General features: G+C 43.1%; 1 protein-coding gene across 1 annotated transcript in view; it reads left to right on the top strand.

Annotated features, from left to right (window-relative positions):
- SLIT3 (slit guidance ligand 3) overlaps positions 1-14,067 on the top strand; it is a 495,630-nt gene that overhangs the window by 286,140 nt on the left and 195,423 nt on the right. The window contains exon 7 of the mRNA XM_058034755.1: positions 13,154-13,225. Coding sequence (XP_057890738.1) covers positions 13,154-13,225 — 72 coding nt within the window. The remainder of the gene's footprint in view (positions 1-13,153; positions 13,226-14,067) is intronic.

Genomic DNA, 14,067 nt, shown 5'->3' with positions numbered 1-14,067 from the left:
TGGGCAAGGTCTCCGTTGGGTTGTGTCTGGGAGCAGCAGGGCTCTGCTGGAGAAGGAGTGTGGGGCAGGTGCCTGGTTTTGGCCCCCGTTGCAGGACGTGGATGGATGGATGGATGGATTGCCGCAATGCAGCACCGCTGCGACGCCGCCTCGGAGGCCGCCAGGAGCCCCCGCTGGTGCAGGAGGCGGCTGCGGGCTGGGCGGGCTCTGGGGAGGGGGAGCCCACCCCGCAGCACCCACGCTTCCTACTGGCTCCTTGGGCAATTCCAGTGGTGTCTTAAAAGGGTTGGGTCCATCCCGTCCGTGAGACATCCCGTCTTCCCGTCCGCGGGAAGGGCGTTAGGAGCCAGGTGAGCCGCTCCAGCCGAAACAGACCCTCCACGATGGCAGGTATATCTTATTTTGGGTGCATGCAGAGAAATGGTCGTGTATGGAGAACAATAGACTCCTTTTATTTAGCTACAGCTTGCGCTTGTAGAATATTCCTGAGCAGATCATGGGCGCGTCGAATTTTTTCTGTGTATATTTTATTTTGTGCTTTTTCTCTGTGGACTGGAGGCAAATGAAACGCTGTGAGTATTTGCTATTCAGATTCTTATGGTTTCTTACCTGTATTGCATGGATATGAGAAGCAGGTATTGCTGCTTCTCATGAGTAGGTGGAGTTTGGGAGAAATGTAAAAATTTGAAAGATAGGCATTTTAAAACATATTGACCTTTTTCTTGTGTGGTACACACAAGCACTGTCTAATGCCTTATTAAAATAAAATCCTGATGGAAAGCAGATCCCTTTCCAGCTTTACCAAGAAACGTAATTGCCCTTGTCTAGAAACTACATGTAGTCTTTGTTCTTCCATAGCATTTCTTTCCTCTAAAAATGTGTAACTTTTCCTTAACAACTGCCCATATATGCAAGTTTAAATTCACAGAATGTGTGTATCACCCATTCCCTATTTCATTCATGTGGATTTATGCTAGCCTATATTTTAGCCTTAATTTCCAGCATGGATGAGTTGAAGATAGGTGCATGACATACCGTTAGAATATAAAACTATTCCACAAATACCTTCTCAGTCTCTTGCACCATGGGGAGACAATTTCAGCAGTTAAGGTGAATTGTTCCCTCTTTAAAAGATTTTCTTGTTTTCGTTCCTCTGCTGTCCAAAGCCAGGAAGTGCCTTTGCGGTTCTTTGCCGCACCATGGCCATTGTCCTCTCACTGGAGCAATGGAAGATCTCTTCCTGCTGCTCCCTCCCAGTGGGAATGCCAATGGCCTTGGGAGCTGAGGGGCAGCTGAGGCACTGAGATCAGAGTGGGTTCTGGCCAGAGCAATAAGGGGCATTATTTTGCCTGCAGGACCCGCTGGTTCTGCTGTTGGGAGAAAATTGCACCCAGGGATTCCGGCAGTCCCTGCTCTGTGGATTCCCATTGCCTCCTCTTACAAAGCGTTGGTAGAACCTTTTACGTTTGGCTGAGCTGCCTCAGTGCCGTGTCACTGTGGGGCTGGTGGCTCGTCCCTCTTTGTTCCCAGAGGGCAGCACGAGCCCTGCAGCCCTGCAGGCGCTGCCGCATTGCGGCACTGAGGTGTTCATGGGCTGCCACCATCCCAAGGAGACTGAGCATGGCCACAGAGCACCCACAGTGGGTGCAGAACAGCATTTTTATCATCTTCCCTACCTCAGAAAAGGCAACTAGTTTCTGCCTGCCGCTCACAATGGCTTTTCTGTTGGTGTGTGTTACTCGGAGGAGCATGGAGGTGATGTTCATTGTAGGGGAAGGCTGTAAGAATAGAGAATATTATAGAATTTTTTTACCATAAAGCTGTCGCAATAAGCCTGCAGTGTAGTCAGGACAGGACAAATTAAAACACAGCTTTGAAGAATGATACCTTTCCTTTCTGATCCAATGTTAATCAATTTCTTTAGAATGTCTCTTGGTGAAGTCCTGTAAGGAAATAGTAACACTCGGCTGACTGAATGCTGAAACATTTTACCTTGGAAATCTCCATCATTAAAAGCCATCAGCCTGAACAAATGATCAAAGTTGCTTGCTCCTTTCAAATTTTGGAGTTGAACTGTGTTTGAATTGGATTGTGTTTATAAAGCTGTTTCAGCTTCAGAAAGGACTAATCTGAAAGAAATCTTTAGGCAGGGACCTGAGAAACTGCTTTATTTTGCTGAGGAGCTGATGCAACAAATATAAGGTTTGTATAATTTCACTTCATGTTGTTGATTCTTTTTCATCTTTTCCATAAATTCACTCTGGTAGGCTTTCAGACCTCTGTGTGCATTGAGAACCCAATCCTGTTTCCATTGATTTTTGTCAGGAGCAGCACAGAATCCATAAACCACAGTTCTTGACATGCATGCAGTTGGGGGACACCAAGAGCCCTGCTTGGTATCTCTGTATAGACTAAAAAAAACCCAAAACCAACTCTACTTAACAATGAATTGATATTAAAGTGAAGTAATTGTATTGTAAGATTATTGTGTTAATTCATTGAACAAGAGCTTTTCAAATGAATCTACAAAACAAAATTTAGGGGAGTTTAAAGGGAATGCAATTATATTTTTTATTTTGGTGGCTCCTGCAAAAATCTGTGCCTAAATAAATGGACTAGATTCACTCCCTGCTGAAATCAGCAATGGGATTTGCTCTGACTTAGCAGACATTGGTCTGGGTATTATGACAATTGGAGTTGTTCCCAGCGGTTTTAGGCAATAATGTCAGCCCTGAAATTTGGTACCATAGAGAAACATCAAAACCACCCTAATGATGCAAAAGATTTACTCAGTGTTCACATAAATACTTTTATTTCTCTTAGTCCAAATCAAAATTGTGGGTGTAATTGGGACTTAGAGCCACAGCAGGCATTCCCAATACAGTGTACTGAAAATTGTGTATCCTTTGGGCAAAGACCTGAGAAAATTTCTTGATTCAAAAATAAAAAGGAAAGCCAATGTTTCATTTGCAGTTTTTGAGTGTAGAAGAAAAACTCATTGGAGAATCCTTCATTCAAAAATAAAGCAGTGGCAGAATAATTTCAGCCTGCATTCTCTTGTCTTTGCACCACTGCTTTTATATTTTAATTCAGGCTGAATGGAATTTGTATTTTCTGCCTAGAATTAAAGTGCCATGTAAGAGATTGAAAAGCTGATTGAAACTTCTCTAAAAAGCTTTTTCAACTCTCACTAGGCATAGATGTTAGAAAGAATTGGGAGATGCAACTGGTATATGTATTTTGTACAGCTGATAGAGGTGATTTGATTGTGTGGGAAAATAGCAATGTCTTTCAGTGCACAGAAAGAGCAACTTCCTCTAGGAGAAGCAATAAGACATTTCATGTCAGACCACGTGAATGACATTCTTGATTTAACATCTAACAAAGTACACAATTAAATTTGTACCCACTTTCTCTGTGTGAACTTTATTATGTTTTATTTTACCTTATCCCATTCTCTGCTTTATCTTGTTCTGGAATATTTTATTTATTTAGGTGTTGGTGTAAGTAAGTAAATTCAGGCATAATTATATGTATGTGAATATCTAAAAATATCTATAAATGATCTATAATTATCTATAATTTACCTATAGATTCATGGCTAAAGGTAACACCAGAAAGGTTCGGCAATATGTTACCAAAATCCTTAATTTTGCTCATGCTTGGGTTTTTTTTGGCCTTTTGTCCATTTCTGCTGACTCCCAATCTCTTTATCTGGGTAGCTTGCCCATCCCAGAGACTCCAGCCAAGGCACAGCCAGACTCCAGGGAGAATTAACGCAGTAATTACAGGAATTCAGTTTATATACCCTAAAGTTATCACTGTGAGCATCCTGGTTCTTGCCAGGTGACAAAACAGGCAAGTTAAACGTAGAATCTGTTATTATAATAACTCAATTTCCCTAAAGCCTGATGTTTTTGAAAGTAATCTCACTCCTTCAAGGAGGAAAAAAAAAATCTTCCTTAAACATCTGGCCTTTATAATAAACTTAAATAGCTAAAATCTGACAGTTATATGCAAATTAAAAATAGCCACAGAATGGGAAGAACCAGGCAATTGCAGCAGTAAACACTGTCGGCAGTTTTGTGTATAATTCTGTGCTAAGCTTATTTACTTTATTTTTTCCATACATTTCTAAAATGAAGATTTTCTTCCCTCTGTATCCCTGAGATGTTCATATTTCTGATGCCAGCTTCCCAAGTTAATAGTGCTGGAGCCTCTCACGTTGCTGTGACGAGAATATTTGCGAACACATTGTCAAAAGCCTAATACCAGAACAGAAACCACAAATTGGCAACCAGTTATTTTTATTTCAGTGGCTTCTTGGTGTCACCTGGAGGCTATTTAGTCCATTATTTGCCTGGGCTAGCGTTGTGTTTAAAAATAGCGCTTTTCTGGTGCCAACTCATTTTAGAGTTGGGTACAAATATTGAGACAAACCCCCAGCTGTTATTGCTTGTGCTGCTAATTTGAGGTGTCAGCTCAGAGCTCTGCTGCTCTGTGGCAGTGAATGAGGCCCCTTGTGAGATCATTATGTTTCCTAACAGTGCTGAGGAACAGATTAATCAGTGCGGCATCAGTTGCTTTCATTATCTGCCCACATGGTAGATGTGGGCTTTAACTTAAACAGTCTGTGGTGAGATCAAGGAATTGAGTACAAGAGGCACTTGGGGCTCACCACAGCTCACAGGAGATGCAGTTGAGTTTTGGGCATTGCCTAACAAGCAAACCTTGAAAACTGAGGGTGGCTGCGCTCACTGCTGAGGGATGGAGGGCTAAAGCCACTGCTTTTTCATCAGAGGCCATGAGAAACAGTAAATATTGAATTCAATACAAATTCCTCCTGACCTGTGTGAAAAATAGCTCTGTACAACTATTGGAAATACAGCTCCTTTTGCCCTGCAATCTGAAAGTTAATTACAAACATTAATTATGGCAGTGTTTGAAACTCAAGTCTTGTGTTTATTACTAAATATAGATTTAGATTTACTAAATATAGATTTAGATTCACTTTTTGGAATTGTTGCTGTTAGTTTTATTGGGTCTTATATCAGGGTTGGAGAGGGTCAGAAGTTGTCATCCCCTGTCCCTCCCTGGGCCAGGCCCATCCAATGCCATTCCTGACAGGGATTCATTTACTATTTTATTACAGGCTTCCCTCCCAATGGCTGCACACTCTGTAACTGCTCTTTTCTCTATTTTTCCTGTTCTTATTGTAAGAAACACTTTCCCTATATCTAATGAAAATCCCTCTTTCTGAAATGTAAACCTGTTTCTGCTTTGCTTGCCCCCTGCCGGTGTGCATACAAGGAACGGAGGGTGTCTTTATCCTTTGCAGTGACATTTTGTGTAGCTGAATGGAGCTTTAAAAGTAAGTGATGTGAAACTGCTAACACAGAGGTCTAAGGAAATGGCACTGTTAGTGCTAAATGATGCTGCTGGTCAGCTCCCAGATTCATGTTTCATCTCTGCATTTCAGACAGACCCTGAGATCCTCCTTTTATCTGCATAAATACTGATAGTGATGTCTAATCTTGCATAGACTCAACTGTTTCACTCCACATGTGCACTGGGAAAAAAGGTTCCTTCACTTTTATTTACCAGCACTACACACACAGACAGCCCCCAAATCTTTGGGGTCTTGGATAAATCATGTTTCTGGCACTGCCAGGGACAGAGTAGTGTTGTATTTGCTTAGGCAGCTTAGGCAGAACTGTTCAGCCTTTTCTTTTTTTTTTTTTTTTTCCTCTTTTTTTGCCTCACTTCACCCACTTCTGAGTAGATGTAACATTATCAAAAAAAACTATTAGCACGAGAGGCTTAATTATGCTTGGAGATGCCTTGGTTAAGTCTGAATGGATTTCCTGGTCTCATTTAGTGGATGTACAGTTGCACTGGGGATGGGAGCTGGGAGCCATGGCAGTAATCTGGGAGTATGACAGTAATTCACTCCTGGGAGCACTCCCAGCTGCAGACACACCATTTGTAGCTCTCCATTGCATGCACATGGATAATAATCTTGCATTAGGCCCAATTACATGGTGTTGTGGACACACAACAGGGGGATTACACACCCAGCCAGGAGCACCCCGTGACAGAGCAGGGGGGTAATTGGAGGAGACAGAAGGAAATGTTGGCTGTTAGTGCTCCCAGTGCTGCAGGGCCTGGCACAGCTCAGCCCCACCAGCCTGCTCCCCTTGCCTCTGCTGCTCCCTTTCAGTGCCTCACTCTCAAAATCCAGGTTTATACAGAGGGAGTAACCCAGCACCACCTTTTCACAAAGTGTTGAGAGAGTTTTGATTAGGAAAAGGAGCTGAACATTGTTGTTTAACTTAGAGTGAAGCCCACAGACACATGGAAGCCTGTGCTGCCAAGGAAGGGCTGGAGTTTGTAGGATTCCTGATACCAGATCCTGTGTTAGAAACCTGTTGAGGGATCTCAGCACCTCAGGACTGATGTGCAGAGTGACCAAGACCACCCTTGGGGGGCTCGGGAGTCCTGGAATGTTGCCAGAAGTGTCTGGTGGCTGGACTTTGATCCTACACAGGAGATGACACCTGTGTGAGGATGGGAGGATTTCACTGGGGTGAATGGTGAAGGGATAAGTTAATTAGAGTGTGAAACACAGGGTTTAAGATTTCTGTACAGGGGGGTCTAAAGAAGTAAGATGGAGGAATTGGGACGTGTCCTGTCCTTCTTCTTCTTCTTCTTGGCCTCCATCTTCTGTGGTGATGGTGGCACTTTGAGATTGGTTATTACTAAAAGTGCACTGGTTAATAGAGGTAAAAGGTATTGGAGAAAAATGATAAATATTGTATACGTAATCTCGAGTATAAAGATAAGTGACCGCCCCGGGGGCTCTCAGTGTGCCCATGGCTGGCTGCTGTGCAGACCTCTGTCGGGCCAAGAGAAAATCTTTTAGATAAAAAATTAATAAACACCGAGACCGAGAAAAGACCTGAAGCCTCTTCTCGTCCTTTGAAGCGCCGGACTGTCCAAGGCCATCCTGGGCCTTTCCAGGTCACCTAAACAGCCGAGAAACCAACAACCTGTAAAAAGTCTGCACTGCTCAAACATAAAATCCACTCGAACCCAGCAATAATCTGGTACATGAGATGGTGCCCTTTCAGATCCCTTCCTTCATTTATGGGATGTCTCACAGACGAGATGGACCCAACCCTTTTAAGACACCACTGGAATTGCACAAGGAGCCAATAAATGGGTCTGAATATTTCTTTCTAACTGAGAATTTTGCAAAAGCTGTGGTGTCTCATGGTCAGCCAAATGTGACACAGAAGCAGGCTGGTGTGGACCAAAACTCTCTAGTAACCATGGGAGATGCTTATTAAGCCTTGGGGAAAAGTGTTTTCCCAACTGGAATTGAGTTTGAATTCAAATGTCTCCGTTTGATTAGCTGTTTTGCTAATCAGCTGCAGATGTGGAATGGGAAGGAAACCAGTCCCTGTTACTGACAAGTAGCAAAGGGCATCTTCAGCATCCAGCAGGTTCTCCCCTGCCCCTTCACTTGAATCAGTTCAGGTTGAAACAAGAAGGAAGCATCACTGTGGCTATTGCACTGGACTGATGCACATTCTGAAAATGCCTTGAACTTAGAAAAATGGAAATCTGCGTTGTTTTTTTTTCCTTTTGTCAATGATCAACTAGGATACCAGAATTTTTTTTAATCTGGGCAATAGCAGGTGGTATTGTCATCAGTGTTGTGTGTTAAACAAAAAAAAAAACAACCCTCCTATACATTGTCCTGCTTAAGTGTGACTGGAAAACATTAGGACAGTCACTTTTTACTAAGTGTAAAAAGATATTTACTTTACTAAGATATTATATTATAATACCTTTACTAAGATATTATGTAAGTAATATTTTTACTAAGATATTTCTGGTTAGTTGTATACCTTTTTCTGTCAGAGGAGATTCTTTTGGTACTAAATCAGATTAGAGCATGTGGACATGTTGTCATGAAAGTATCTGATTTCAGATGAAAAAGGTGACCGGCATTATGATGTTTATTATATGCTCTTAATTACAATAATTGAATTCTAAGTAATGGAAGCAAAATCTCTGTGTGATCGGTGATATACAGAAATGAGATTGAATATTGACCTGATAGCCTGGGATTTCTGCTCTCTGAATTCATCCAAGGGACCTGAAAGGGTGCTTAGAGTTTCTGAGTATTTAAAATAAAATATTTGTACTATTAGCAGGGTTGAAAATTTAAGTAGTTTCCTTTTTTCTCAAGGCTTCTGCCATAAAAGTTGTGTGATTTCTTCTAGAACTAGGAGTATTGTTTTTTTCTGACTCTAATCAGTCCTATGCAGGGTGGAGAAAGGTGTAAAGGATAATGTATAAATATTATTGAAAAAAACAGAGACAACACAGTCATTTCTGCAGGCTAGTGATTTTAATGTATTTACATTGTGTCTGTGTCAGGGAGCTGCAGTGGTGTTCATGAATTTGGAGCAAGTCAGAAGAGAACAAAAATGCAACTGCATGGAATTAAAATTGCACCAGAAGTTTGAGGAAGGAGATAAGCAATTGTTTTCAAATTGTGACAGGATTGCAGACTGAGCACTCTTTCCTTTAGGAAAATTCTGATTAGTGGGGGCTATAAATCAGCTTTCTGTTTCAGAGGGAGGGAGGGAGGCAGCTCCCCGAGCGCCTGCAGCCAGTCTGGGCGAGTGGCAGAGCAGTGGGCTGGGAGAGCAGCTCCTCTGGGGCTGTAAATTGGAGTCAGTGGGGCTCTGACAGCTCTCAGTGCTGGGGGCTGGGCCACCCCAGAGAGTGCTGAGCTCACCTCCTGCATCTCCCAAGTAGTCCTTGGAGGATCCTTAGGGCTGCTGCAGTCTGCTTCTGCTTACCCTGCAGGATGTGACAAGGATCACAGCCCAAGGTGGGAAGTTGGCTGGCATAAATAACATTGTCTGTAACCCCAGTTTCCTGAGTCAGCACTTTGGGTGTGAATAGTTTACAGGGAGAGGACTTCTCAATGAGAGGACAGTGCTTTGTCAAGGGACGCGCTGGGGTCTGGAAGAGGTGGAAGGTTTAAGGGGCTGAGGACCACTCAGCAGGATATGTGTCCCCTTATGGTGCTGGAGGAGTCAGAAGATTCTGGAATTCCTATTTCTCACAGCTTCCTGGTATTTACAAATCTCTTTCTATGGATTTGAATTTTGGGTGGATCAATCTGAGACTGGGACCTTGAAACATCCAGCAAACAACTGGAGCATCATTTATTTTTTCCCTTCATATACTAAAAATGCTGCTTGTGTTGTGTGTTCACCCCTGCCAGGGCACATCTCTTAAAAATCATTTCTGGGAAGGAATGTGCTTGATGGAAAGCCATGCAGGATGTCTCTAGAGCACATCTGTGCCTGAACACGTTCCCACTGCCTGGGAGCTGAGAGCTGTGCAGCCAGAGCAGCAGGGTTAAATCCCTGCTTGTATTGTGTGTTCACCCCTGCCAGGACACATCTCTTAAAAAATCATTTCTGGGAATGATGTGCTTGATGGAAAGCCTTGCAGGATGGCTCTAGAGCACATCTCTACCTGAACACGATGCCATGCCAGGGTTCCACTGCCTGGGAGCTGAGAGGGTTCAATCCCTGCAGCTCCAGCTGGGCTCTGGTGCAGGCAGTTCACTGGCAATTAGTGCCCTTTGCAGTGTTTGGCCTCCTCTCTTGTGAAATAATTGCTGTTATCATAGATGTTTTATTGCCTTCATTATGGTTAATTTAAATATCAATGAAATAGTATTCTACTAAGTTATCTGTGCAGTAGCTGTCTGCTAGAGTTATCCCTGAAATTTGTGTGTAAAGAGAATATTAATTCAGTGCTGATTTAGGATTCTTAGAAGGAGGGTTGTATATTTGTCAATGAACTATGGGGAACCTTTGCTTATTTGAAAATAAGCAAGTATTTGAAACCCTTGCAAAACCTGAGCCACTCTCATTTGGTATCTTGTGAGCAGAAATGCTGTGTGATTGGAATAATGCTTAGTCTGTTGAATATAAATATTTTAAGAACCAGTAAAATATTTTTGAATCATCAAGTCATAACAGGTGACCTTTCTGCATGCAGATGGATTGCACTGAGGGACAGGGATGTGCTCTCTGTGCAGAAGGAAGCTCACTGTCACAGCCTGCTCTGCCTGAATCCAATCCGCATCCTTTAGAAATCAACAGAAAAATCTCTCTTGAATTCCTATGGCCCCCATTGACTCCTGTAGTGCCATATGAGACTGATTCAGGCATCAGCTACCTCTGTGATTTAATCTTTGTGAGCTGACTTCACATGTGGCTTTTATTTATCACTGCATACCTAAAATCTTCCATCCCACTGCATTACTCATTTTAAAGTAACAAGCAGCAGAAGCACAGGGTTGTCTCAGAATTATATTTTTATGCTTACAGAGAAAAAAATGGTGATGCAATTATAAATTCCATTTCTGAGCCCTGTTTGAACTTCCCAACATGTAAAGAGCAAACACATACAGATTCTGAAGGGTGGGTGTGTTGATGTGTTTATTCATGCACTCTCAGTGGGTTTGTTCCCTTTCTGAAATTGTTGTTCAGGCTTGTTTTTGGCTCATTGACCACAAAAGACTTTGGTTCCATCACTGGGTAAATAAGGTAATGGAGCACTCGCATTGTGTGACAGAGGGGTTCATTTTGCCCCAGTGGGGTGTGAGTTGTCCCTGTGACCTCAGCAGGGACTGAGGCAGGGCTTGCAGCCCTAGCCCTGCTGCTCAGGGTGCCACAGCACAGCACAGCCCTGCAGGCACAGCTGGCAGCTCCAATGCTGACTCCCAGCTCTCCTGCTGGAGCTGACAGTGTTTCCCTCTTCATCTTGCCCTTTACATTTTTAGTAGGCTGCCTTTGAGTCCTTGGGCATTGAGAACCTGAATCCACAAACCCAGTTGGTTTGTACACCCAATACTTGGCTGTGTGTTCCTCGTCCAATTTTTAATATCTCTGAGTTTTCCAGAGGATCTGGAATGAATGCTACATGTGATACTCTAAGTTATCATGTGCTAAGACAGCTCTTATCAGCCTGGTGTGTGGACGTGTGTGACTTGACTGATACAGATCTCTGGCAGCGGACCTCAGATTTCCAAAACTCTGCTTTTACTGACATAACTCTGCTCACAGATTTGGAAAGGAAGGGTAACTTTGCTGTGTTGGTGCAGATTGCTGTCATGGCAATGTCAGCCCCCAAGCTGGCTCCAGATTGCCAGTGCATCCATCTGGTGCAGCACTCTGCTGGAATAGCAGCTCTGGAGGCTGCTTGGGTGCTGTCCTGCCAGCATGCAGCACAGCAGCAGCAGCAAAACAAGGTGCCAGTGTCAGAGCTGCTCCCACCCTGCTCCTGAGAGTGCCTGTGCAGGGCCAGGGTACCCTGCAACCTCCTGGCCTTGCCAATGTGTGTGTGTGTGTCTTCCTGTGTACCCAAAACCCAGCCTTAATAGGGTAAAATCTAATTAGCTGTAATCTGCTGATGTTTTAGATGATGGCTCTGCCAAGGGATTTCTAGGCAGAATTGTAAAAATGGTTTTTGAATTGGCAGATGACCAAGAAAGAGAGTTAACTCCTGGAAGACTTTTCTAGAGCTTTTGATTAAATGTCCTACACAAATAGATGACATTGGTATAGCTGAGTAGTTCAGTGAAGGATGAGGTGCTGTTCCTGCTTCAGCAGGCATGTATTGAGGTATTCTTCAGCACATACATAAGCACACAAAAGCACTGTCTGCTGCCAGAGTGGCCCTGTGGAATTCTGTGCCCTGTGTAGAAAGTAGGGGCTGCTTCCTGCCCTGCTGCATGTTTCAAACAGGCAGGGGCAGGACTGGCCACGCTGGGACACTGAGTGACACCAGCCCTGTCCATTCTCATGACAAACTGTATTTGCAGATCTGGTGCTCTTGCAGCATGGCAATTATGCCCTGTTGAAGTGCTTTCCATTTCCTGTGCTATCTTGATAAACTTTATAGCTTCTAATTTGCTGGAGAGTCATTGATATAATTAGGAGCTACACAAATGGGAGCAGCACACTCAGCTGATGGTAATCTCAGTTCATTCTTCCTGAGAAGCTCTAAGGGGGTCCCTCCAGCAGCCCAGATTTTCTCTTTAGGCTCAGCTTTGACAGAGCAGCAGCAATCCTTCTGTGCCTGGGTCAGGACATGCTTTATTACTGGCTGCTCCACTCCCCATCTATTTTTCCCTGAGGAAGGGGAGGATTGGGAGCCCATCCATCCTTGTGTTTCTGAGGAGCAATGGGGGCTGTCTGCCCATGGCAGCAGGCTGTGCTAACAAGCCTGGCAGAGCCAACAAGCTCTCTTTTGGTCACAGTATTTCCCAATCCTTCAAACTGCCCTTAAATGCTGTGCCCAAGTGTGATGTCCCCCCACTCACATTGTATTTGCTGGGAAATGCCCCAATGAAGGCAGGGATGATGAATCTGACTCCATGTTCTCAGAAGGCAAATTTATTACTTTAAGGCACTATATTATATTTAAAAATACTATACTGACTATACTAAAGAATACAGAAAGGATGCTTACAGAAGGCTAAAAAGATAATAATGAAAACTTGTGACTCCTTGCTGAGTCCCAACACAGCTTGGCCCCGATTGGCCAAAGAGTGAAAACAACTCCCAGCAGAATCCAATGGAACAATCACCTGTGGGAAAACAATCTCCAAGCACATTCCACATGAGCACAACACAGGAGAAGCAAATGAGATAAGAATTGTTTTCCTTTTCTCTGAGGCTTCTCAGCTTCCCAGGATTTTTTCAGAGAATGTGAATGCCACACACTCAGGCTGCACCAGGTTTTCAAAGTGGCAGCTGGACAGACAGGTCTGGATCTGTTCCAGTGGTTGATAAAATCTCATTTTCTGTACCCCTCGATGCCCAGACATGGCAAACAGTGACCTGCAGCCATCCTGATGCTGCTGTTGGTTGCTTTCCCTGAGCAGCATCTTTCATGGTATGTCACAAATTGTCACAGCTATCAGGGAGTGTGCCTTGCTGCTTGCCAAGAATTTTAACAGGTTGTTTCTGTAAATGGTGTGTTGGTGAAGAGATGCAAATTATTGACCAGCCTATTTTTTTTCTCTCTCTTTTTTTTTCTCTCCTAACAGTACCCTCAACAACAACAACATCACCCGCATTCCTGTTACCAGCTTCAACCACATGCCAAAGATCAGGACTCTGTGAGTAGGATTTTATATTATAGTACAACCCTGATGCTGTAAACCAACTTTTTGGCTATTTGTCATTTGTGGTAATCTCATTTCAGTCCCTCAGGAGCTGGGTGGCTGCAGGGCTGGGGAGCCCAAGTAGGGCTGTGAAAGGGCTGGTGCCCACAGAGCCCTGAGAGCCTCTGTGCTGGATCTGCCCAGCATTAATTAAAAGTCAGTTTTATAAAGATTTTGAATTTGCCCAGAAAATAAACTAGCTTTTTCTTTTTTTTCCCATGGGAAAATCCATAATCTGAAATGTGTTCCAAGCTGGAGCATTAGCAAGATCGTAAAATCTGCTCAGATGGATCAAATTATTGAATTTTGTTAATATCCTATGTTTAAATCCCATTTATTCTTTTCAAATTCAGAATGCTAATTTCTGAAACAAGGCATTTTTAAAGAAGATGAAAGAGCATCTTTCCAGATACTTTCTGAAACAAAATGTCACTTATTCTGATGGATTTTTTTTTATAAAAGCTTCTCTTATATCAAATCCATTTGTTTTTGAGCTGCACGCCATTGCACTGGAAAAGCTCTGTTCTTTAGTAGCTCAAAATACAAAGACTGTGAAATTAGACTAAGCATTTGTATAATTTAGCCATAGCCTACCAAAACCATTTCCTTAAGTAAATTATTTCTTTAAATTCCTTTAGGGAATACACAGCTTCAGGAAAAGTCACGTCTAAACAAAGCACCCCTGTTTTTCCTCCAGATTCTCAAACTCATCCAAGATGTATTTAATTCTAGGGGCAAAGAAAGGGAAATAGTAGCTAGCCTGAAAATTTTCTGTGCCACTGAAAAAATACAATACT

The sequence above is a fragment of the Melospiza georgiana genome, chromosome 15 (genome assembly GCF_028018845.1).
Source record: "Melospiza georgiana isolate bMelGeo1 chromosome 15, bMelGeo1.pri, whole genome shotgun sequence".
NCBI classification, from domain to species: Eukaryota; Metazoa; Chordata; class Aves; order Passeriformes; family Passerellidae; genus Melospiza; species Melospiza georgiana.
The sequence above is the reverse complement of the archived record's forward strand: the minus strand, read 5'-3'. Positions and strand labels throughout refer to the sequence as shown.